Source organism: Phanerochaete carnosa, assembly GCF_000300595.1.
Source record: "Phanerochaete carnosa HHB-10118-sp unplaced genomic scaffold PHACAscaffold_1, whole genome shotgun sequence".
Taxonomy (NCBI): domain Eukaryota; kingdom Fungi; phylum Basidiomycota; class Agaricomycetes; order Polyporales; family Phanerochaetaceae; genus Phanerochaete; species Phanerochaete carnosa.
In genome coordinates, this window is record NW_006767628.1 from 2,598,490 (window position 1) to 2,620,537 (window position 22,048).

The window sequence follows — 22,048 nt, forward strand, 5'->3', positions numbered from 1 at the left end:
TGGTGGCGCAGTCAAACGCCCGAGAATATTCAGCCAATCGGATATCGTATATAGACAACATCGATATTCAACAAACAAAAAGCAGTAACAGAGCATACGATAGAGCAGCGGAAAACGACAGTGAGTATGAAAGGCGACAAAAGAGAATCCAGAAGAGCAGGCAACCACAAGGAGGATGATAGGCAGCGCCAAACCTCCGATCTAAGCCGGTGGGTGAACACTTGATGCCACTGTCTCTCGCAGTTCGCTGATAGCTTTCCGTCGTACAATGTCCCATATTGCGTCTCTTTGCTTCCTTAGATCTCCGATTCCGTCCCGAATTTCCTCCAAGCGTTCGACGTATTCGCGCCCGTCATCCTGGAAGTCCCGCAGCAGAGAGAGCGACTTCTCCATGTTCTCGGTCTGTACCTCCACAGATGGCGGGTCGAAGTTGTTATTGGCGTCGACAGAGAAGCGAGTCAAGAATAGCTTATGTGTGATAGGCTCGAGATTCGGTGCACGGGCCAGTCGACGCTCTCTCTCGCTGTCTCCTTCCACGTCTTCATCTTCGCGTTTCGGTATGACATCGGCGTCGCCAGCAGGTGTGTCTGGATCTTCGCTGAGAGCTTGCCACAGACGTCCGAGGGCACGGCGTAGAATCCCTTCCTGCTCAATGATACTGTTTGTTGATTCCTCCAGTTCGTCCAACATCTTGGAGCGGAAGGCTTGAGTAACACCTTTATCCAAAACGAACGAGGTATATGTCAGATGTTGAGTGTTTGGGGCGGGATAGGGTGATGTGAGGGGTGGTGTTGGCGAGCGTAGGTGCGGAAGTGTAATGGGTGCGTCTGGGTCTGGTTCTGTAGGAAGTAGAATCTTGAGCCGTTTCCTAGCCTGGTCTTCTATCTGTGCCACGGGACACTATGAGTGTACTTCTAGGTAGACACGGACGTCCACTCACTTCCCATTCTTCGTAATTAGGCCCCCACGCTGCCATCTTTCCCTTGCGCACCCAGCGTGCGTCGCCGACCCTCTTCCGTCCCCAGTTGCCAGCGACGGCAGTATAATTGGCAGTGTTATCCTCATTCTCGAAATCAGTGCCATGGGAAGGGTAATACCATGGCATGGCATCGTTTGAGGGCAAGCTGACATAGCTGAGTGAAAGTTAGTGCCAAGGATTCTGAGCGTCCAGCAGCATACTTACCTTGGGTCTTCGTATTTCATCTCATCGTACGTGGCGGGCCGCTTCATGCCAGTAACGTAGGAAGGGTCGCCTTGTCGGCTAGTTGAAGGGCGAGACATGGGATATCGTGAGGGGTGGTCCCCGTTGATCTCTCGTCTGGCGAGAGCGTGAAAGGGATCGTCCAGGATGAAGGCCGCGTTGGCCAGCGCTGTTGGATCGCAGGATACAGAGTGAGACAAGGCCAGAGAAACCCAGTGCGCGGCAAGCCCACGATGACGGCCTTAAGCGTGACAGGCCGAAGTGACCGCGCTGCGTGACAGGGACCCTGATGGGTCTCCTATTGGCTGGTGCTCACTTTCAGCACAGCAGACTATCCACCAGGTCCTCACGGACTTGCGAGACTCTTTCAGGTGCGTGCCCCTCAAACTCATCTCGCTCTTTTTGACTCTAACCTCCTATACCAGGTTTGCATCAAACCATTCCGGTTTACGCAACGACCACCGCGACCGAGTCGTGCGCATCACTACGCATCGTCCGCACGCAGCGTCCGGGGACGCGTCTATGGCCGAAACTGAAGTTCAAGATACGGCAGAGCATCTGAAGGAGGTGGAGGATGCCAATGCAGCGCAGGGGGTGGTTAATGATGGCGGGTCGGCCAGCAAGGCTGCAGACGCCAGACAGGCCACAGCGGTGGCAAGCAAGCCGTCGAGTCGAGGTTCTACACCCGCCTTGCCGTCTCCAGGATCAGGTTTAGTGCCGCTCCGTGGAAGCTCAGGCACAACCTCTGCACCGATTCTCAGCATGCCCCATCCGAAACGTTTCACGCATGTCGACATTAACAAGCGGTTCCTGGAGAAGAACTCTCAGCTTGCTAGCACGAGTCATGCACCAGCCACGTCGAGTGCCATCAAGACCGCGAGCTCCATCCGTGCGTCCTTCATATTGTCACTCAACATATGCGTCTGAAATATCTTTTACGTGAAGAGAAGCCTGCTCTCCAAACAACGCCTTCACATTCAAAGCTTGTCACTGCGAAATTAACTGCGGATACGCCAAGATCATCAACGACGGGTCCAGGCTGGTCACGCCCGTCATCAACAAGCTCGTCGATTGCTGCTACTCCGGCGGTCAGTTCAAGTGCAAAGCCCACTCCTGCCACTACGCCTGCTACCGGTCACGGCGCTCCCCTACCCGTGCCAACAGGCAAAGTCATTCAACCACAGCCTCGTACAGCAGATTCTCCTGCAGTGCTTCGCAAAGATGGGACTAACAAGCCAGCTTGGAGGAGTACTCCGACCACGGTTGTATCCGCCCCGCGGCCGGATAGTGTTCAGAACGAATTTCCGACAGCGGCTGAGGTAGCCCAAGGTTCGAGTTCAATCAAAGATAATTGGCCTCAGATCTAAACCTTGTCAACGCAGTGCAATCGACGAAACTCGTTGAGAAGAAGCAAATAGCAGAAGTAGCGGCTGCTCAGAAGCAGGTGTTGGCGGCAGAAGCAGATGCTTTCCGTGGAGTGCACTTGGGGCCAAATGTACATCACTGGGACGAGGTGCGTGTTCCTCATATTTTTTTCACCGCCAATGAGCTCATAGTGCCAATTAGGATGAAGGTGACGACAATAACTTTTTGGATGAAGTCATTGAATTCGACGACGGGCGTCAGTATACCATTCCTCAGGCGAAGTCGCCCCCTCCAGAAGAAATTCAGAAGGCTAGCGGACTGTCGGAGAAACAGCCAGAAAGTCATAATCTGCCTGTGAGTAAAGAGGAACGCTTCGCAGATGACTTCGATCGGAGCTGGCCCAGATCGCGCAATGGGTTCGCCCATGAGCGCAATAATCAGCCATTGTTATCACCATCAGCGACTTCGTCACAGTCTTTGCATTCGCCTCAAGAGTCCTCACGACAGCTATTCAACGAGAGGTCGAACAGGCTCGAACCATATTCTTCATATGCCAGCAGCAGGCTCCCTGGTCCTCCACGCGACTCCTACTTCGGTCGCCGAGGTAGCCGATCTGATGCAGGTCCTCCTCCGGAGTTCAGAGGTGGTCGGGATGCGCCACCACATTCCGGCATACAATTGTTACAGAAGCCTCACAATGGACATACAGGACCACCTGTAGACGAGGCACCTATGCGTTCGCGCATCTTTGGCGATGGCCCAGGGTCTCATGGCCCTCCTGATGGTAGCCGCTTCCGGGACCGGGATTTCGCAAAGCGAGACGGCACCTTCAGCGGTCGGCCAGACTACAATCGCTCGAGAGATTTTCACCATGCTCCCGGTATGCCACCACCAATAGGAATGCCAGATCGTCCACGCCGGTCCTCGAATATGGGCCCGCCGCCACCGTCTTTAGGTCAAGAGGTTAGGGACGGGAGGCAGCTTCCGCCTCATCTGTCTGGGGCCCACCCGCCGGCCGATATGTGGAGAACACCCTCGGCATCTGGAAGATCGCGTCGCTTGTCTACGGCGTCATCTATTAGCCACGGCCCTTCTGCCTCTGCGACGTCGCCACAAGCCTCTCACGCCTCTGCCGTCGCAGTCTCTCCTGTCGTCCCTGAGGCTTCTTTACAGCCTCCGATCATGGATCTTGAGGAGGCGAGGAAGCAAGCTATGCACAGTGCGGCTGAGCGTGCGAGGCTTCGTCGCCAGCAGGAGGAAGAGGAGCGTGAGAAGGAGAGGGAAAGGGCGCGGAAGAAGGCGGCTGAGATTGAGGCTAAATTGAAGGCAGCTGAAGAAGAGAAGAAGGTGGAGCAGAGCAAGGCAGTAGAAGCGCAGGTTTGTCTTGTGGTTCATTTAAGGCTTACTCGTGTGCTGATGAACCGCGTAGGCTGTTGCCATCATCGAGGATGCTGTTCGGTCGGTCGTACTAGAACAGTCATCTGAGGCACATTTGTCGAAGCCACTAGAGATGTCCCCTTTAGTGCCTCCCGCACAACCCAGGACATTATTCGGCAGACCGCCGTCCTCGAAAGGGTCATTGCGTCCAGGCTCAGAGCGTCGTCTTTCTATGGTGACCCCTCTCTCCCCTGCTGCCGAAGCGGAAACATGGCGAAAGCCCGTTCAGTCTCCCGTGGTGCCACCGTCCCAGCCGCCGCCGCCTGCCTCGCTGCCCCTTTTCGAACAGATCGACTCGTTCTCTGTGGATGTGGGCGGTGGTGACGTCGAGGTTGTCGACTTCAATGAGCACGGAAAGCTTATTGGAGTTGAATTTCCTGAGGTCTCTGAGGCACAGCCAGAAGCTGCTGCTTTGCTACCGTCTCATAAGCCTACAAGGCCTTCTGCCGCCGACTTCTTCTACGATACCGAGCCTTCGCCGCCGAAAGTGGCACCACTACCGCCCTCAAAGGCCGACGAGGGTCCTTGGAGAAGGAAGGTATCGCCTGTGCGCGAGCATCTCACGACTCAGCTTGAACGGTCGCCAGAGAGACTTACGCTCGATATCTCACCAACATTGTACCATGCAAATCCGACTGCACCGTACCACAGGCCAGGTCACCTGCATCTCGAGGAGCGGGATCGTCAGCCTAGGGAGCACGGGCAATATCATCCTGTGCAACACCATGCCGCATTGAAGTCGCCTTCGACACCCTCGTACCGCGAGGCTCCGATGTCTGCTCTGAATGACACCATGGCGCGCATCAAAGGCGCACTCGATGGAATGCACAAACCTGCCCCGAACCACAAGTGGTTGCCACCTGCTCTTCGCCTTCGCTCATCTCCCTCTGAGCAATCTCCACAACATGGACCAGACGAAGGTTTTCCTCATGAGACGTTCGATGTCACTGGTTATGAGCCGCCGTCGTCACCCAAGCCTGCTTGGAACCACTACGCGGTCAAGTTGCCACAGATCTCCTCCATACGGGAGCCCATCCATTTCCGGCGACTTCGCGCGTTCGACTCTCGCCAGTACATAAGGCTCGACATTTTGTCGCTGATACCTCCCCGTGAAGGTGGTAAGCGTGCGTTCAACATGAATGAACTTCTGTTTCCGAGGCCATCTTTCGTCAAGGGACGCCCCGAGTACCGTATATCTCTGCCAAAGCCTTCCAGAGCGCGAGTCACGGAGAACGGCTTGATTGTTAACCTACCGACACCAATTTGTCCGCCGAAGTCCGCTGAGTCCGGAGCTTTCGGCCGTCGCGGAGAAGCAGATGGAGTATCAACCTGGCGTAGAACTGGTCCATTGCCTTTAAAGGGGAAAGAAACGAACGAGACGGTGCATGTGAATGGGCTTGACACTGTGAGCCGGTCACCACCGCCTGAGCCATCGCACACCCCGGCAGAAGTCTCAGCCTCGTCGCCGACTGTTAGTGTGCCTCCTACGAAGGCAAAAGCGCCGGCGAAGGTCCCCAACGGTTCGGGTGTCGCATTCTACCGTGACTCGCGTATCGAAACAGCGAATTCCTCTCCTTCTGCGGCTGTCAAGTTCATTGTCAGCAGTGAGCTTGAAGACGAGTTGTCTGCCGCAGATAGATCACGAATGGAGTTGGCAGTAATGGCCACACCCGCACCTCAGTCCGCTGAGAGTACGGCGCTCGTGGCATATTCGGAACGCAACGTGGAGGTAAGAGATGGTGGTGGCCTGAGTCCCTTATCATAGGTCTGATCAAGTGTACGCCTTGCAGGTTACTGCCACGAAGACATCGAAGATCAGCTCCCCATGGGCGCCGGCACGGGATCTCACCAAAGAACCCTCATCGAGTGATGCTATTCAAGAGCAGGTGAAGGCAATTTGGTCATCGAAGTCTAACAAGACGGAGAGTCCTTCGCAGAATCTGTTGGATGACCTAGCAAACGACCTGGCTGCAGTGTCTTTCACAGCACCTGAAACAAAGCTAAACGAACCTAGCACCCAGGCGCCGCCAATCGTGAATGCTCCATCGCGCATGTCCTCTCAAGACGTCGCTCGTGCGTTCCAGCAAGTACCCAACTCCTCTGCGAACCAGTCGTCTTCGGCTAAGGCGAGCAGCGTTTCTACAAACCATCAGCCCTCCCGCCAGGCCCCGCCGCATACAATGCCTTTAGGGATGCGAGCGTACCCTGGTTATCCACCATCGATGATGAGTTCGCCAAGCCCGACACTTTACCCGCCTGCCATGGCCACCAGCCCTGTACCGCGATCTATGCTTGCGTCGTCGCCTCATTATCCACCTCCAATGTGGGTAGCAATGCCACCGCTGCCGAATGGCCCGCCTGGGATGATGCGCCCCGTCGCCTCTCCGTATGGCCCGCAGCTCATGCCTTACCCGCCACCTGGCGCCATGCCGATGTACGCCCCACCTCCGCCTGGTATACAGGGTAATGGGCCATCGCAACCCAATAGCGTGCAGCACAGGCCTCCAGGCGTGTCGATGATGTCTCCTGTCCCGCCGCAAGCGCAGCCAGCACATCATCCCATGTACGCCACTAGCCCGGTGATGATGCCAGCTATGCCCCACATGCCGCCTCCGGGAACACCCTACTCGGGGCCAGCCACCCAAGGTCGAGCACCTGAGCATTCGCGCGGCAGTTACAACGGCATGATGCAGCAGCCGTCTTCGTTTGGTCCCCAGCCTCCTTCCGCATATGCCGTCACGCCAAGTTCATACGCACGGACGCCGTGGTAGATGATGGCCCGTCTGTAGCTCTTTTCGAATCCCTGCATTTGCTTGTAGCCATTTATGTTTGTGATACCCCGTCGCACTGTATCTTGTTGTCATGTTTACCATGCTAATTCGCTTTGCTTCACGATATCTGATGTGAATGAGAGGGAAGCTTGCAACTAGTCTAGCGCAGTATACAATCGTCTGCAAAATAGCTAACAACATGGGGTATTATGCTTGCGCGAAGGCGACGGCCTGCTCGGCCGCCTCGTCGAGGCTGTCGTGGGCATCAATCTTAAGACCGGACTCTTTGATCATCCTGTGCGGGCAATTATCGTAAGCGATGGATGAGGCCCGAACTGAGAAATAAACCTACGCCTTGGCTTCAGCCTCTTTGGTACCCTTCAGACGGACGACGAGAGGAATATTCATGTTCAGCTCCTTTGCAGCGTTGATGACACCCTCAGCAATGTAATCGCAGCGCATGATGCCGCCGAAGATATTGATGAAGATGCTCTTGACCTTGGGGTCAGCGCTGAGAATCTCGAATGCCTTCTTGACAGTCTCGGGGGTAGCACCTCTGCAGAACGACTCCAGTGATTGAAAGTGGACAGGTGGGCCAGAATGCTTACCCTCCAACATCAAGGAAGTTGGCGGGGTTGCCGCCGTGAAGCGCCAAGACGTCCATGGTCGCCATAGCGAGACCAGCACCATTCACTAAGCATCCAATGCTACCATCGAGCTTGATAAAGTTGAGGTTAGCCTTTTGAGCTTCTACTTCTGAGGGCTCCTCTTGGGTAATATCCCGCAAGGCAAAGACATCCTTCTGGCGGAACTCAGCGTTATCGTCGAACCCGAACTTGGCATCCATGCTATAAACATGTAGATATATGCGCCCTTCGGTTATTGAAAGAGCGACTTACCAAAGAACATGGCCGTCAGCGGTCTCACCAAGAGGGTTGATTTCAATCTGTGTCGCGTCCTTATCCTTGTAGACCTTGTAGAGGTTAATAAAGATGTCAGCGGCCTCGGACTGCGCGCCCTCGCTCTTGAAGCCAAGCTTCTTCGCGATATCGAGAGCCTCTCGCTTGCTGAGACCCTTGTCGAAGTCGATGGGGGTGGTAATGATGGCTGACGGGTCTTTAGCAGCGACTTCCTCGATATTCATACCTCCCTGAGCAGACGCAACGAGGACGGGGCCCCCGACGCCACGGTCGTTGAGGATAGCAACGTAGTATTCATGCTTCGCGTCGCGGCGTTCCGCGAGCATAACCTGAAGTCACGCTCAGCGGAGCAAAGTTGTCTAACGCCGCAGTGGAACTCACAGTATTGCAGATGCGGCCTTGAGCACCAGTTTGCTTGGTGATCAGCTTTGCACCGAGCATCTTACTCGCAAGCTCCTTCGCTTGCTCCGGGCTGGGGCGCGCTTTTGTCAGTTTCCGAGTGTTGCCGAGACAGCTGCTACGCACTTCTGGACAATGTGGACACCACCCTGTAAACCATTATCAAACGTCCCCTTTCCACGACCGCCAGCGAGAACTTGAGCTTTTATGACACTGCCAGTGCTGCCTGTACAAACATTAGCAGAAACAACGCGCCGAGGCGGTGAGACTCACTCAATTCTTTCGCAGCGTTGTATGCTTCATCTACAGTCCTTGCGGGTATGCCTTTCGGGGTGGGTATGCTGTACTGAAAGTGCCGTTAATCAAGTCTTTAGATATGGATACGTAGAGCTGTATTCACAGAGTTCAAAAGCTGAACGGATTGGTATTCATGAATGGACAAAAAGCGTTTCTGGCCAGCAGAGAAGGCCTAATTCGACGCGAAAGGTGAGGTCATCGTTCTACGCGCGATCCAAGTGCACTTGAAAACATACGCGAGAGACCAAGCTAGCTTTTCTCAGTGCAGAGAGCATTTCGATTATCCGACCGATGTGTTGTCTCGGAGAGTGAGGAAGAAATAAAGCTCGCGTTCGAGAGTGGATATAGACCGGACACTTCGCTTATGTAAGCTGGTCCTACTAAAAATATAAGAGGTAATTTATCGTTTTCTTGTCTCCTTATACCCAGAGGGACGACGACGGTTGCAGAGAAACTCGTGCTCTTCCAGTCTCTCACCCGGCCATGTTGAGAACAAGGCTGTGGAAAACTTCTGGGAGAGGGGTGTGTCGCTTTGAGTTCCGGCCTCTATGGTCTTGCAACGTCCTACATGTCGCTGGAAATTTTGCAGACCGACATCATTTCCTCGTTATATCCTCGTGTACATGGCCCCTTCGAGCCCTGCTGTATTTACTCCGGGTTTGCCTTGCTTTCAGGATACGCCTTAGGGTCTGTCTGAAGATGTTTACCTCGCATCTTACGCGTGCACCGACTGTCCGATCACGTTTATTTGGAGTAAAGCCTTGCCACATCCCACACTCCGACTCGAACTGTCACTGTCAAGTCCGCCTGGAGCTCTATTGCATCTTACATATAAGCCACCACTTTCGTGTCCACCAGTTTGTTACCCCCTGCAGTAATCCCCCAAGATGCCTATCGCCGTTCTAGCCCATCTGGACTCGACAGGAGCCGCCTGCCCAGTTGAAGACGCTCCCCTGCAACGCTTGTTGGAAGTATCGCGAGTCGTTCTTCAGCAGGCGGTGGACCTGGTTGATAATGACCTCATGTCAGACGACCAGCTTACTATTCACTCTCAATACATGCCTGGGTCTACAATAGGTACGTGGCGGCAACTTCCATGTCATGTCGAAACTAACTAGCACTTTCTGCCTTCTCAAGGAAAGCACCTTCGCCACGCTCGTGATCACTTTTGGCTCCTCATAGATTCCATGGAGTCGCAGCCTCCGTATACCCTCAACTACGACGTGAGGTCTCGGAATCGACCTATGGAAACCAGTAGGCGGGCGGCACATGATGCACTGACGGAATGCATCGCCCGGCTGGAGCAGGTAGTACCGAAAAGTGAACATGGACCAACCGGTCACCCTGAATGCCGTGACACCATACCCACAAACGATGCAGTCCACGTTCGGTCGGGAAGTGAGTCAGGCTAGATTGTCTTTGATAACTACGTCTCATGAAATGCATCCTCAGCTCTGGTTTGGCGCATTGCACGCTGTGCATCACTGGTCCATGGTAAGCATGAAATCCTGTGCACAACATAATGTTCGCTTAACAGTGTACAGGTTCGCGTCATCTGCGGAGAGCTGGTATGCTTACTTTTCTATCGCACTCGCGCTTCCAGCTCACACACCCGCGAAGGGCATTCGTCTGGACGAGTCATTTGGCTTTGCCCCGAGTACGCTCGTACATCAAGGCGCCGAAGCACCTTTGGGGAGGGCAAAATGTTGATTCGGCCATGTCCCATTCGTGCACTACTCTACATGTTTGAGCCTCAATTCTTTCGTCATCTGTATTCCCGGGGTGCCCTTATGCAACGACAAACCAGCTCCATGCAAACAAGTGAAAGCCACTTATCAGAGCGATTTTGACCTCAAAATGAATGAGAGGTTATTGGGATTTACAGCTTGTGTATGACAACGTACATGTTATGTCTGCAATGCGCCCTTGGCATAGGGAACGAGATGGCGGCGTGGACGCTTGCTCTGACGTATATCAGCGAGGTTCTACAATGAACCGAGGAAGATGTACCGTTGTGGCGACAGAGGGATTCCCGGAGCGCTGTTACGGCAGAACAACAATGGTACATTGATTAGCGTCTACGTGTGGTCGCACACCTTGCACTGTTTAGTACCCATTAGCAATCAAGCCCAAGGGTTATATCACCATAAGCTACAGACCTTCTCCTTGGCTTTCGGCTCGACGACGCCTTCTTCGTCTACGGTTCCCTCGACTTGAGCTTCAGCAGAACCGCTACAGTTGACATTGTTTGCGGACTCAATGCCCGTATCCTCTTCTCTGATGGACCGGGTAGGTGTCGAGCCAGATATGCTCTGCGACCGAGTGCCTTGTTGCTCATCTGCCTGTGGCTGCAGAGAGACAACGGATGCTGCTTCTGCAGGATCATCCGCTAGCAGATCAAGTTCAACACTTTCTTCCTCATCTTCACTGTCTGAATCATTGATTCTACGTGAACGTATGTCAGCGGAGCCGATTGAAGATTGCAAGAGGATCGTACTTCAATGCCTATTTTTTATATAGCTTGACAATCCATTGGGCCGCCCTTCGACAGTGCAGGTGATCAAAGCGACCATAAGTACTGCCGTTGTGCTTGACTGAGTATTTGGCCTTCCACGATGAGGGTTCTATCGTGATATTGTGACCAATATACGATACAAACGAAAATGCCGCTCACTCAAATGCAACACAGGACCGTGATCCTTTGGATACTTCTTCTCCAAGGTTCGAATATGTTCAACAGAAAGGCCAGAAGGCCAGGCATCGTACCAGTCAACATAAAACCATGATAGCAACGCCGCGGGGACAATGTTCGGGTGTTTGGAGAAGCTCTCGAATACGTTTATGACAATGTTTGACAAACCATACGCATCCGATGAGCATTCGTGATGATGGCAGCTTTTTCGGCGCTTTCATCTGGAAGAGCCTCTGCATACCTGCAGAAAGCTTTTATCGCCTCGAGGTCAATTACCGGCTGATGGACGAAAGTGCGCAGGAGTGGAGGAACAGGGATAACTCCAGTATCTTGTTGTACTCGTACCGCATTCCCTCCGTTCTTAATTGTTGCTCCAACGATGGCGGGGGCCGCGCCTCCAGGAAAGGATTCAGGTCGATGACGGGCATGGTGGTAGTCGGCGGTCAGCGGCGGCGACGTCATTTGTTACTTTCAGAGGCCTTTGCCAAACATATCCACGTGGTCCAAAGCGGTTGTGTCCGTGATCTACTTCCCAAAACAACCTGTCGTCCCACGGCCATTGTTAGGCTGCGTGCTGCACTTTTCTCTCTCCGCTCACAGGGGCAACATGGGTGGCGAAATGACCCCTCTCGAGGGCGAGCAGAAGAAGCGCGTAGTACGCAATTTTTCCCTGCCGTTATCTGCCTCGTAGTGCCAACTCACCCGTCCTGGTTTGTAGTGCTACTTCTTCGATTCGGATGTTAGTGGCTTCCACTATGGTCCTGGGCATCCGTAAGCCAATAGCTGTGTCTTTGAGCGCGTTCTAATTTCCTTCTTAGGATGAAGCCCACTCGTATACGGATGTGTCACTCCCTGGTAATGAATTACGGCCTCTACAAGAAAATGGAGATATTCGTAAGCACCTCCGAAAGTTTCGGGGGTCACACTATTCTAACTGATTCTAGCGAGCGAAACCTGCGACTAAGAGGGAGATGACCCAATTTCACTCCGATGATTATGTTGACTTCCTTAGTCGCATAACTCCTGTCAACATGAACTCGTTCGTCAAGGAACAGCACAAGTGTGAGTTGCCCGTCACGGTCTTCATTTGCACATTGTTCTCACTTCATGAATAGACAATGTCGGCGACGACTGTCCCGTGTTTGATGGTCTCTTCGATTACTGCGCCATCTCTGCTGGCGGATCAATGGGTTAGTATGTTCCCACACATAGGTTTAGTGCCTAGCTCAGTTACTGTGCCTCAGAGGGTGCCGCAAGGCTAAGTAGAGACAAGTGCGATATCGCCATCAATTGGGCTGGTGGCTTGCACCATGCCAAGAAAAGCGAGGCCAGTGGCTTTTGCTATGTAAATGGTGTAGTATACTGTCCGGTTATTCAAGTCATCACGTGGCTTACCTTGGTTACAGACATTGTCCTTGGAATTTTAGAATTGCTTCGGTAAGCATACATCAATGGAATGATGGTCTGTGTATGCTCAGAGTGTTCACATAGATACCATCCCCGTGTCCTATACATCGACATCGACGTTCATCACGGCGACGGTGTAGAGGAAGCTTTCTACACTACTGACCGAGTCATGACCGTTAGTTTCCACAAATACGGAGAGTATTTCCCCGGAACTGGCGAGCTACGCGTACGTTCAACTAAGCCAAGATGGCATGTGGAGAGAACTGAGGCGTTTGTCGATACAGGACGTAGGCATTGGGAAAGGAAAGTACTACGCCTTGAACTTCCCCTTGCGAGATGGTCTGTCCGACGAGAACTACAAAAGCGTCTTCGAACCTGTATTGCTTCCATTCTTCGTTGTGGAGCCGCTTACCAATACCTTGCAGGTAATCCAGAAAGTCATGGAGACTTACGATCCGGGTGCCATTGTCCTTCAATGCGGTACGGATTCGCTTTCGGGGGACAAGCTTGGTTGCTTCAATGTGTCCATGCGAGGGCACGCCGACTGCGTCAAATTCGTCAAGTCTTTCGGCAAACCATTGCTCATGCTTGGTGGCGGCGGGTACACAATGCGCAATGTCAGTAGGGCATGGGCATACGAGACTGGCCTCGCTGCCGGCGTTGAGCTCGGCTCAGGTACAATACAATCCGAGTACAACACGATCACACGCTGACGAAAGACAAATCAGATATTCCAATTAATGAGTACTATGAGTACTTTGGGCCCGACTATCAGCTCGACGTCAAGTCATCGAATATGGAGGACATGAATACCCGGGGGTACTTGGACCGAGTGAAGGGAATTGTTCTTGACCATCTTCGGCATGTCGGCGGTCCCCCTAGCGTCCAAATGTCAGGTATGTCTCTTCCGCATTCAGGACGAAACGTTTTCCAACTCCAGTTCTAGATATCCCTCGAGGTCCCCTCGATGCCCAAATGGATGACCCGAATGAAGATGAGGACCTAATTCCACCCAACATGCGACGACCTCAACGCCTCCTCGACTCACGAAGACAGGCCGATGGCGAGCTGTCCGATTCTGATGACGAGGGCGAAGACGATCGTCGCGACCACGCCAGCCACAGAGAGAAGGACAGCGTTGGCCCGACCACGGGTCGGAGATTTGGTGCTGCTGTTGGCATCATGACTACTGGATCCACCCACGGTCTTGGGCCCACCGCGGCGATGCCTGTCTCATCTGCTCCAGCTGTATCGTCTGCGGCATCTTCTATGGATGTCGACGACGATGAAACCGTTGTCGTGAAACCGACTGGGCCTCAGCCTCAGCCTCAGGCAAAGGAGAGTAGACCGGCGGACTCGGGAGATCACGCGATGGCCGTGGACCCTCCTGCATCCGCTCCTCCGAGCTAATTTCTTTTCTTCTCGGGTGTTTTGTCGTACTTAATCTGTATACTACCTATCTCATGCTTGTTCTCTCGTGTGTGGCTTCCGACGAGCCTTCCATAATACTACCCTTAGTCGTGGGAGGAAGTGCACGCGACCTAATTAGCGCGACGCGCCGCGCTAAGGCGCTTACAAAGCTTCACACCGAACTGTCACTTGCTTCCGCCATGGTCGAGTTCGAGGTCGGGTCAAGCACTAGGCTTTCCACGCCGCCACCCAGAGCAGGGCCATCGAACCTTGAGCTGACCCCCGAACAAATCAAGAGGATTGAGATCAACCGGCTGAGAGGTACGCAGCGCAGACACCGCATACGAGCTTGTGCTCATCGCACGCCAGCCAAGGCAAAACAAAGGGAGCGTGAACAAAGTATAACTGCGTCGTCGACTAATGCAAATAACAAGCGGCCGTTGGAGGTCATCCCTGCTAGCTCTGGCTCACCGACCGCGCCAAAGGCAGAGGCAAAGCTCAGACGTGACTCACGTCTGGGAAAGTACTTCGAGTATGACCTATCAAAGATGGTGAACTCGAAGGGTGGTTTCCTCGTCGAGGACGATAAAGAAGTCGATGAGCAACTACTAGCAAAGGAGAAAGAGCGTGAGCGGCAGAGGGCACAGCAAGCGTCAGAGCCTCGTGAGTCCTGCTGTTCTTTCGCTCACCTATTCTGTCCGCTGACTGTATCTAGCTGTCTTCTTGAATAAGAACCTCAACCCTAAATGCAAAGAATGCGGTTCTATGGATGTAGACCAGCAGTTCAAGAAAATCTTCGGCTGTTTGGTGTGTAACACATGCAAGAACGAGAAGCCGGAGAAGTACAGTCTGCTTACGAAGACGGAATGCAAGGAGGTATGGCGCTTTATCCATGAATTCAGATGCTTGCTGCTAACATTCACATGCAGGACTATCTTCTCACAGATCGTGCGTCTATTAGTTATTCTGAGCGTGTGCCTAGACTGAGACTCTTCCCAGCTGAATTGCGCGACCAAGAACTTATGCCACATATGCTCAAAGCCAATCCCCACAAGTCGACATTCGCAAACATGATGCTCTTCCTTCGGTATCAAGTAGAGGACTTCGCCTGGAAGAAATGGGGCTCTCCAGAGGCACTGGATGCTGAGTATGAACGAAGGGTCACCGAGAAGAGGAAAAAGCGGAACAAGAAGTTCGAGGAAGGCCTCAGAGAGCTGCGGCGTCGAACCAGAGAGACTGTCTGGCAAAGGCGGAAGGATGCTGAGCATAAGCATGTATTTGGCCAGGTCGAGCGAGATGCAGACGGTAACAGCAAACAGATCTGTCATGAGTGCGGCTTCACGATAGACATCGAAGAGCTTTAGAGACTCATTGATATATTTGTTTTCATCATTGTATACCACTAATTCTGCACATATGTATCAACTGTCCCGCACTACTTACTTGGTCCCGCGGAAAATGACTTTCCGATAGTGAATCACATTTCGACCGCCCAGGACGGCGCACCGGCTATCTGCCAAGCTAGCGCTCGGCTCACCCATGGCTCGCTGCTCAGCGCTCAGCGACGACGTATAAGAAACTCCGTGCCCAGCCCTAGCTTCGGTGGCAAAGGCTGGACGTTGGCGTTGACACCTCCATCTACTCTCCAAGCTTCAGGTAACATGTGAGTACCGCTACCCCAAGCGCCTATCAAAATCGGACTCGGACAGACTGTGACTTAGACTAACATGGGGCCCTGCGCAGTTACGGAATGGGTGATCTCCCTAGCTACCAAATGGAAAGTTCGAATCCCTCGGATGCACTCGAGGTCGAGCGGCTGGACGTGAACTTGTATCGTTCGAAGCACTTATGGGTCCCTCGTCGCGCCAGAGGTGTGTTCGGCGGGCAGGTCATCTCCCAAGCTCTGGTCGCTGCCGGGAACTGTGTCGCTCCGGAATACGCACTTCATGTACGTCCTTGACGTGCTTGGCCGCGATGTGCATAAGTCATGCTAAGCACTCGCATACGTGTAGTCTTTTCATGTGAGCAAACATACCACCTACTATCCGGACCCAATCGCTCATTGAGATCGCCAGTGCTACTTCCTCCTGAGTGCGGCTCCCACTCCCATCCTTTACCATGTAGACCGAGTCCGGGAGGGCCGCTCTTATGCCACCCGTGCAGTTAGGGCACAGCAAAATGGGAAGACCATCTTCATCATGCTCTGCTCTTTCCAGCGGCCGGAGCCATGGCAAGTCGTCGCGCAGCAGCCCCCTCCGCCGGACGTGCCCAGTCCTGACCAGTGCGAGTTCGTGTACGAGCACAATGAACGTCTTCTAAAGGCCCCGGATTTGCGTCCTGGAGTGAGGAATTATCTTCAGTCATACGTCGATGTGAGTGTCCTGGTTCAGCCTGCCTATTAGGTGTGCCGAACTGACGAATCCCTGCAGGAACGCCGTCAAAGCTTCTTGAGTATCAAGAGAGCTGGTGTTCGTTCCTCAGACGATGGTCCTACGTACTGGCTGTACTGGTTCAAGGTCAATGGAATGCCGCAATGCGGTAAAGCCTTCCAGAAGGTGTGAAACTGGCGGATGTGCATCTCTCCCAGCTGCTAACGAACTGAATGTAGTGCATTCTGAGCTACATCTCGGATTCCCACTTGTCAGTAACTCTGTCATCCCTAACGGGCACGCGACTCAAGATTTCTATAGCATCGGAGCTGCGCGAAGCACCGCGGGTTTGGATTCGCTTAAATCCGGTCGTCAGAAGCTAGGGATGATGGTATGGTGTCCGATGCACAGTCGACTTCCTGCTAATTTATGTCCCTTAGTCATCGCTGGACCATTCTATATTTTTCTACAAGTGAGCTACCTCCCGTGACTGATGATGCACAGATCTCGCCAACACACTTGCAGTGACGATTTCGACTGTGGTAACTGGCTGCTCTACGTCGTAAGCACGCCCGCTGTGCAACACAGTCAATTTGCTAATTTACCCGTGAAGATTCATTCCCCTAGTGTATGCTCAGGCCGAGGTGTTGCCCATGGACGGGTATGTATTTCCATAGGAATAACAAATCTTATTAACCAGGTCAATCTTGCAGATGTACACTCGGGAGGGGAAGCTGGTTGCTGTAATGACGCAGGAGGGAGTAGTTCGAGCTGATATCCGAGACCCTTCTAAGCCTTCGAAGCCGAAGCTTTAAGCTGCTGAATACTTACATACTATCCAATATAGATACTGTCTTAATTCGGGCCGCTTTGAAAACCTCATGACGTTTGTTGGACGGCGCGATGGCAACACTCTTGGGGGCGCTGCAGGCGGACAAAGACTCTTGGTTCTTCTCCGCGGCCACAACTTTAGAGTTCAGGATATACATACATAAGGTTTAATGAAAGGGACAAGGCTTCAGCTCTATGGTGGGTCAGAGATATCCATGCATGCGAGATGGCGGAACATGGAATGCCGATGCACAGCAAGATATGCAATTACAAAGAGAGTACATGCGTCGTGGTAGAATAATTTAGTTCTTCCGACGGTATGAGCTTCCTGAAACGAGGCGAGACACTCAGTCGTGTGAGCACGGCGAAAACGCGCTTACCACTCACCCTCAGTCAATCTCGCCTTACCACCAGTCGGCTGGCAGAGCACACTTGTGCAGGCACCGCAGAGGACGACGGTTTGCGCGTGTGAGAAGACGGTGGTGATCGCGAAGCAGCCTGACAAATAATATCAGAAGAAAGTTCTGTGGCGAGCACGCCGAGGAACGCGCACCTGGGCACTTGACGTCCATGAAGTAAGAATTGGGCGACTGCACCAAACGTTTGAGCTTGTGTCTTCGGGCCTCAGCACCAGCAGAGGGGTTAAGGAGATCGACGGCGAGAGTCTGTGGATTGCGAAACTGTAAGCGACCGCCGAATGTCCCTTCAAGGGCTCGGGAAAACACACACCATTTTTTGTGAAGGTAGGTTCGACTGTGCGGAAAGCGAACTTTGGTGAGCCTTTGAAGCGAACGACTGAGCTCTTTTCGACGAGGCTAAGGCCCTGGTGGTCGCGCGAGGGAATCAGGGAGCAATCCTGGCCCCTTGCTCAGCGGAGTTTTCATTGCTCGGCAACTTCCGATACGACGGCACCGTAGACTCTTGACTCGCGAAAGACCATCGCAGCCGGGTTCAGTTTACTCAGTGAGCACGCTGAACGACCATCTGCTAGATGTCACTCGCGCAGCTGTAAAGCCCGAATCATCGTAGAAGTCCCGCCTCACTTTACTCCAATCTCTCTGGCTTCGCCTATGAAGCGTATCGCAAGCAAAATCACGGAGTTTGCACGGGGAGAAGAAGCAGCATTGGCCGGCGGTGCTCAGACGAATCCGCATCTGAGTGAACTGACTGAAGGATGGATCTCCGTTTTATTCGGAATGGGAAGGAGCACCGTAGTTCTCTAGGTTGACGGATGCTTGGCAGGGTGTTGTATGAGTAAAGGGTCGTTTCAAAGCCAGTAACAATTGACGTTAACTGTGAGTGTGTCAGACACTCATCATTCTTCATTCCGTGTCGGCAGACGGTGTTATTGTCGTCTTGAACACGCAAAACAATGCGCGCCGAGTGCGGTTCACAAGCGCAATTGTTATTGTTCTGCTTTGGCGGGAGGCGGGGCTGGCAACGACCGCAGGGAAGCGTCTACCGCGTGGCTTCCGCCCAGGGGTATTGTCCCGTTTAGGCAAGTCTGGCGTCGTAGGCGGCCATTGTGCCAGACTCTTTTGTTTTCACCTGGAGACGTCCTAAGGGCTGGGTCCCGTTCATTGTCTTACGCAAACGCCCATAGTGCTTAGGACATGTTTATAAGTACTCTCTGGTTCCGTCTCCGTCTCCCCACTCACCGGAATTGAGTTCCTGCAGTCACTTCTCTGTCTCGGTTACGGTTATTCCAAGCCAGCTCTTGTTAGGTGAGTGTGACCTCGTGTCGGCGGTTGCGGATGCATCTGACATACCTCGCCTAGATTGTTTGTTTACGATCTGCACATCCTCGCCCTTCGCTGCCTCTCGCATTACCGCACGCTCCATCACACGCCCTTACGTTTAGCGCGTCGCCACACTCCGCATATCTATCGCAGGCCGATATATCTTCGCATCAGCTCGCCTATTACTCTATAACCCCAACAACATTCTTTAATCTTCACACGATCAGCATGGCTGCTTCCACCACCACCTTTGGCACTCTCTCCGTCGCCCTTGCGCAAGCCATCACTTGGCTCACTCGCCACCTCATCACTGTCTACCCCGCCACGACTATTATCAAGCTCCAGCTTGCACTCGACCAGAACCTTACTGCCCAGTTCCAGTCTTCGTGGGCTCCTCACGACCCTGTTAAGGGCTCTGGTCGTCGCTGCCTCACTCTGTCACCCGCCTGCGCTCCCCCTCGCTCTATCTACAACGCCTGCAAGTCCGCAGGTATTGACTGGTCGAAATGGATCGCTACCTTGGGTGGCCTCGAGTTCGACCTGTTCATTGACCCGGGTAACGTCTCCATCCACTACGCTCACTGCGAGCATGGCAAGGTCTTCACGATCTGGAGGGAGAAGGTTGTCGAGGTGAAGCGCAAGGGTGTCTCGGAGGAGGCTTTGCAGGTTCAGCTCAAGGCTCAGGCTCAGGCCCGTGCCCTGGCTGTCGCTGGCAAGACTCTTGCTCAGCAGATCATCTGCGAGGCCGATGACGATGACGAGTTGTTTGCGATGATCGCGGACGAGGTTCGTGAACCTACCTGGATTACTCCGACCTCAAGCGAGTTCCCCGCAATCCCACCTCCTCGTTCCACTTCCTCCTCACCTGTGTCCATCATGTCCGCGTCTTCGTCGCACTCGCGTTCGAGTTCATGCTCATCAAGCTCCGCCTTCTCATTCTCCTCTTACGGCTCCACTGACTCATACGGTTCCACCACGACTGTCTCCCACTGCTCCACCTCACCCGACTCGAAGTCGGGGTTGAAGCTCTCCCGCCGTGAGCGTGCGCGCCAGTCGCGCGTCTACATCGACAAGACCAGGACCGAGGTCACGAACTATGACGGGGGCAAGACGACCGTGCTGACCGGGGGCGTCATGCTTGGCGCGGCGTCCAAGCCGAACGCGAAGCTGTCCGGCCTCGCCGCGTCCGCCGCCCAGCGCAAAGCCAACGGCTCCACGGCGGAGACCTGGCGCTCCATTCGCGCATGAAGCGAGTCCTCGATGGCCCACCCATGGACCTTCACGACCCAGAAACGACCTACCTCATGGCGAGAAGTCTCCACGCTCCCTAACTTACAGCCGTTTCAATTTGGTCACCTTACGCTCGCTTTCATGGGTCCATCATGTAGCATTTAATTTTGTGTAGATCACGGGACATTTGGTTCTGACAAAGCATAGGCATCTGTAATCCATAGTAATCATTCTGTTCAGGAGTTTCGTTTTTATTTTTTTTCGCTTTCCTAACTGTACATGTAGCAACGCATCTGCTCTCTTGTGTTTCGTCGCATATATAGGTACCTGACAACGAAGTTGGATTTGGCTCTAGACGCTGTTGTTTCACAACCGGAGTTAGACGGAGTGTGTTTGGAGAGATCAACCCGAAGCTAGGGCCAGGTTTGGGGCGCACCGGGCGCAAGATAAGGCGAGGGAGGTCGAGAATGAGGTACCAGTTGTCTTCGCGGAATTGACCGAAAGTTTGTGGCGTTGATCGAGGGGAATACTGCAGTTGCCTCGTATAGAAGGGCATGTCGTCATATTCCACTCCTGGCCGCCGAAGCCAGTGAATGGTGGGAGCAGGAGGCGCGGGTGGGTTCGCTCAGACCTCGATATTGGCGCGGACCTATAAAGCCTTAGCTCGGCCTCAGCTCCTCCTCCAAACTACGTCTCAGCATCTCCTCCCTCACCCCCCACTCCTCAATGATCATGACCTCAAGCCACCACCACGACGTCGACGCTGAGAAGCAACGGTACTCGAGCGAACTCGCCGCCTACACGCGCAGGCAGTGGGACATGGCTCGCCGCTCACTCGAACTCAACCAGTCAAGACAAAACGGCGTCCAGTCCAACGGCGCGCCGTCCGCGCACTCGTCGACGGACTCGCAATCAGCTAGCAGTCGCGGCTCCCAAGGTTAGAATCCCTCCCCCAGGCAAGAAAGAAAGATTATGGACGATTCATGTATTAGGGATACAGTCTCGCGACTACGCACATCGCTCGCACAGGCGTGGAGGAAAAATTTTACATGAAAACCGAGCACTGACTGCTCAGTAAAGGTGGGCAACTCTTCGCGAGTGACGTCTGCGCGCAGACAGCACTGACGTCTTGTCTCCCCCCAAGACAGTTGCCATATACGCGGATATTACGGCTACACGGCTCTGCGTCGCACCTGCTGGGATGCACCTCTCCACAAGCATTTTGCTATGGCATCGACGACTCCCTTTCTCCCTCTTATAATATGCCATACAACCAACGTACGAACGCCGGACCGCTTGTATATGTCTTAATACCTAGCATTTTTCTCTCCGGGAACATTCGCCTCTCGTTGTCACGTACATTGCCACCTACTCCGATGACGCGTGTTGACGTCGAGACATGCTAGAGATGCATGTTTGGAATACTATTGGGTTTTTTGAGTGTCCTACCTTGTGTGCGCACCGTATGAAACTTAGAAGCTCGGCTATGACGCGTTGGCGCGAGCAGGTGGGGCCGCTCCCACGCCGTTGCAGGATGGACTCAGCGGCCTGCATGACGACATCGTTTCCTGATGGAAAGTGCAAGAACCTGCAAGCGAGCACTACTCGCCGCGAGCCGCAATTATCGTCGGTAGCTTCTAATCCCAGTGATGCACATTCGTCGCCATGCTGCGCATTCGTTCATCCGCTCAGGGTGAGATATGAGGTGTATACGCGGTGGGGCCTGCATGGTAAAACACGACCCCATGCGTCATTTTCTGGAACGCGGCTAGTCAGCCAGCTTGCTCATCTGCCCAGTGGAAAGCCTGATTTAATACCGAAGCAGAGGCGGAGGGTGTGGCAGGCAAGGTCTCAACACCCGTCGAGAATAAGGCTTGGGTAAGGCAAGACGCCGCCCCGCGCCACCCGGGGGTCAAACGGCACCCTATCTCGAGCTCTCATCAGCGCGTCGGGAAGTGAGGGAAAATTACGATCGTCTGT

At 53.6% G+C, this 22,048-nt stretch overlaps 10 protein-coding genes across 10 annotated transcripts; 7 read left to right on the forward strand and 3 right to left on the reverse strand.

The window, feature by feature from the left end:
• Positions 1–27: 27 nt before the first annotated feature.
• On the reverse strand, positions 28–1,218 carry PHACADRAFT_133695 (uncharacterized protein). The gene is made up of 3 exons (XM_007390233.1): positions 1,184–1,218; positions 941–1,133; positions 28–885 (listed from the first exon to the last, which is right to left on the reverse strand). The coding sequence occupies exons 1-3, from the start codon at positions 1,201–1,203 to the stop codon at positions 202–204; spliced, it is 897 nt and encodes a 298-aa protein (XP_007390295.1). The 5' UTR covers positions 1,204–1,218; the 3' UTR covers positions 28–201.
• A 505-nt stretch (positions 1,219–1,723) lies between these two features.
• PHACADRAFT_155971 (uncharacterized protein) lies at positions 1,724–6,470 on the forward strand (the record flags this gene model as incomplete). Its single annotated transcript, XM_007390234.1, has 7 exons — positions 1,724–2,090; positions 2,147–2,530; positions 2,584–2,714; positions 2,768–3,943; positions 3,996–5,732; positions 5,794–6,136; positions 6,157–6,470. 7 exons carry the CDS (start codon positions 1,724–1,726, stop codon positions 6,468–6,470), a joined length of 4,452 nt encoding a protein of 1,483 aa, XP_007390296.1.
• Positions 6,471–6,907: 437 nt separating this feature from the next.
• On the reverse strand, positions 6,908–8,687 carry PHACADRAFT_247047 (uncharacterized protein). The gene is made up of 9 exons (XM_007390235.1): positions 8,627–8,687; positions 8,494–8,562; positions 8,367–8,439; positions 8,220–8,319; positions 8,076–8,166; positions 7,674–8,023; positions 7,383–7,622; positions 7,127–7,330; positions 6,908–7,069 (listed from the first exon to the last, which is right to left on the reverse strand). Exons 1-9 carry the CDS (start codon positions 8,663–8,665, stop codon positions 6,982–6,984), a joined length of 1,254 nt encoding a protein of 417 aa, XP_007390297.1. The 5' UTR covers positions 8,666–8,687; the 3' UTR covers positions 6,908–6,981.
• A 590-nt stretch (positions 8,688–9,277) lies between these two features.
• Positions 9,278–10,100, forward strand: PHACADRAFT_189980 (uncharacterized protein; the record flags this gene model as incomplete). Its single annotated transcript, XM_007390236.1, has 6 exons — positions 9,278–9,467; positions 9,528–9,613; positions 9,702–9,788; positions 9,843–9,884; positions 9,935–9,958; positions 10,011–10,100. 6 exons carry the CDS (start codon positions 9,278–9,280, stop codon positions 10,098–10,100), a joined length of 519 nt encoding a protein of 172 aa, XP_007390298.1.
• Positions 10,101–11,672: 1,572 nt separating this feature from the next.
• PHACADRAFT_247052 (uncharacterized protein) lies at positions 11,673–13,966 on the forward strand. The gene is made up of 12 exons (XM_007390237.1): positions 11,673–11,737; positions 11,801–11,853; positions 11,901–11,976; positions 12,027–12,144; positions 12,198–12,272; positions 12,327–12,434; positions 12,489–12,519; positions 12,574–12,715; positions 12,774–12,866; positions 12,915–13,164; positions 13,218–13,385; positions 13,436–13,966. Exons 1-12 carry the CDS (start codon positions 11,690–11,692, stop codon positions 13,897–13,899), a joined length of 1,626 nt encoding a protein of 541 aa, XP_007390299.1. The 5' UTR covers positions 11,673–11,689; the 3' UTR covers positions 13,900–13,966.
• A 111-nt stretch (positions 13,967–14,077) lies between these two features.
• On the forward strand, positions 14,078–15,409 carry PHACADRAFT_204003 (uncharacterized protein). The gene is made up of 5 exons (XM_007390238.1): positions 14,078–14,220; positions 14,269–14,562; positions 14,615–14,775; positions 14,829–14,847; positions 14,899–15,409. The coding sequence occupies exons 1-5, from the start codon at positions 14,100–14,102 to the stop codon at positions 15,261–15,263; spliced, it is 960 nt and encodes a 319-aa protein (XP_007390300.1). The 5' UTR covers positions 14,078–14,099; the 3' UTR covers positions 15,264–15,409.
• Positions 15,410–15,523: 114 nt separating this feature from the next.
• On the forward strand, positions 15,524–17,211 carry PHACADRAFT_247055 (uncharacterized protein). Its single transcript, XM_007390239.1, has 11 exons — positions 15,524–15,562; positions 15,643–15,847; positions 15,912–15,920; positions 15,975–16,271; positions 16,329–16,454; positions 16,508–16,539; positions 16,590–16,659; positions 16,709–16,740; positions 16,794–16,830; positions 16,882–16,929; positions 16,982–17,211. The coding sequence occupies exons 2-11, from the start codon at positions 15,650–15,652 to the stop codon at positions 17,081–17,083; spliced, it is 951 nt and encodes a 316-aa protein (XP_007390301.1). The 5' UTR covers positions 15,524–15,562; positions 15,643–15,649; the 3' UTR covers positions 17,084–17,211.
• Positions 17,193–17,914, reverse strand: PHACADRAFT_247057 (uncharacterized protein). The gene is made up of 4 exons (XM_007390240.1): positions 17,829–17,914; positions 17,653–17,764; positions 17,487–17,597; positions 17,193–17,427 (listed from the first exon to the last, which is right to left on the reverse strand). The coding sequence occupies exons 1-4, from the start codon at positions 17,829–17,831 to the stop codon at positions 17,402–17,404; spliced, it is 252 nt and encodes an 83-aa protein (XP_007390302.1). The 5' UTR covers positions 17,832–17,914; the 3' UTR covers positions 17,193–17,401.
• An 852-nt stretch (positions 17,915–18,766) lies between these two features.
• PHACADRAFT_247058 (uncharacterized protein) lies at positions 18,767–20,423 on the forward strand. Its single transcript, XM_007390241.1, has 2 exons — positions 18,767–18,823; positions 18,878–20,423. Exon 2 carries the CDS (start codon positions 19,067–19,069, stop codon positions 20,084–20,086), a length of 1,020 nt encoding a protein of 339 aa, XP_007390303.1. The 5' UTR covers positions 18,767–18,823; positions 18,878–19,066; the 3' UTR covers positions 20,087–20,423.
• Positions 20,424–20,645: 222 nt separating this feature from the next.
• PHACADRAFT_247060 (uncharacterized protein) lies at positions 20,646–21,015 on the forward strand. The gene has a single exon (XM_007390242.1). It carries the CDS (start codon positions 20,801–20,803, stop codon positions 21,008–21,010), a length of 210 nt encoding a protein of 69 aa, XP_007390304.1. The 5' UTR covers positions 20,646–20,800; the 3' UTR covers positions 21,011–21,015.
• The last annotated feature ends 1,033 nt before the right edge of the window (positions 21,016–22,048 follow it).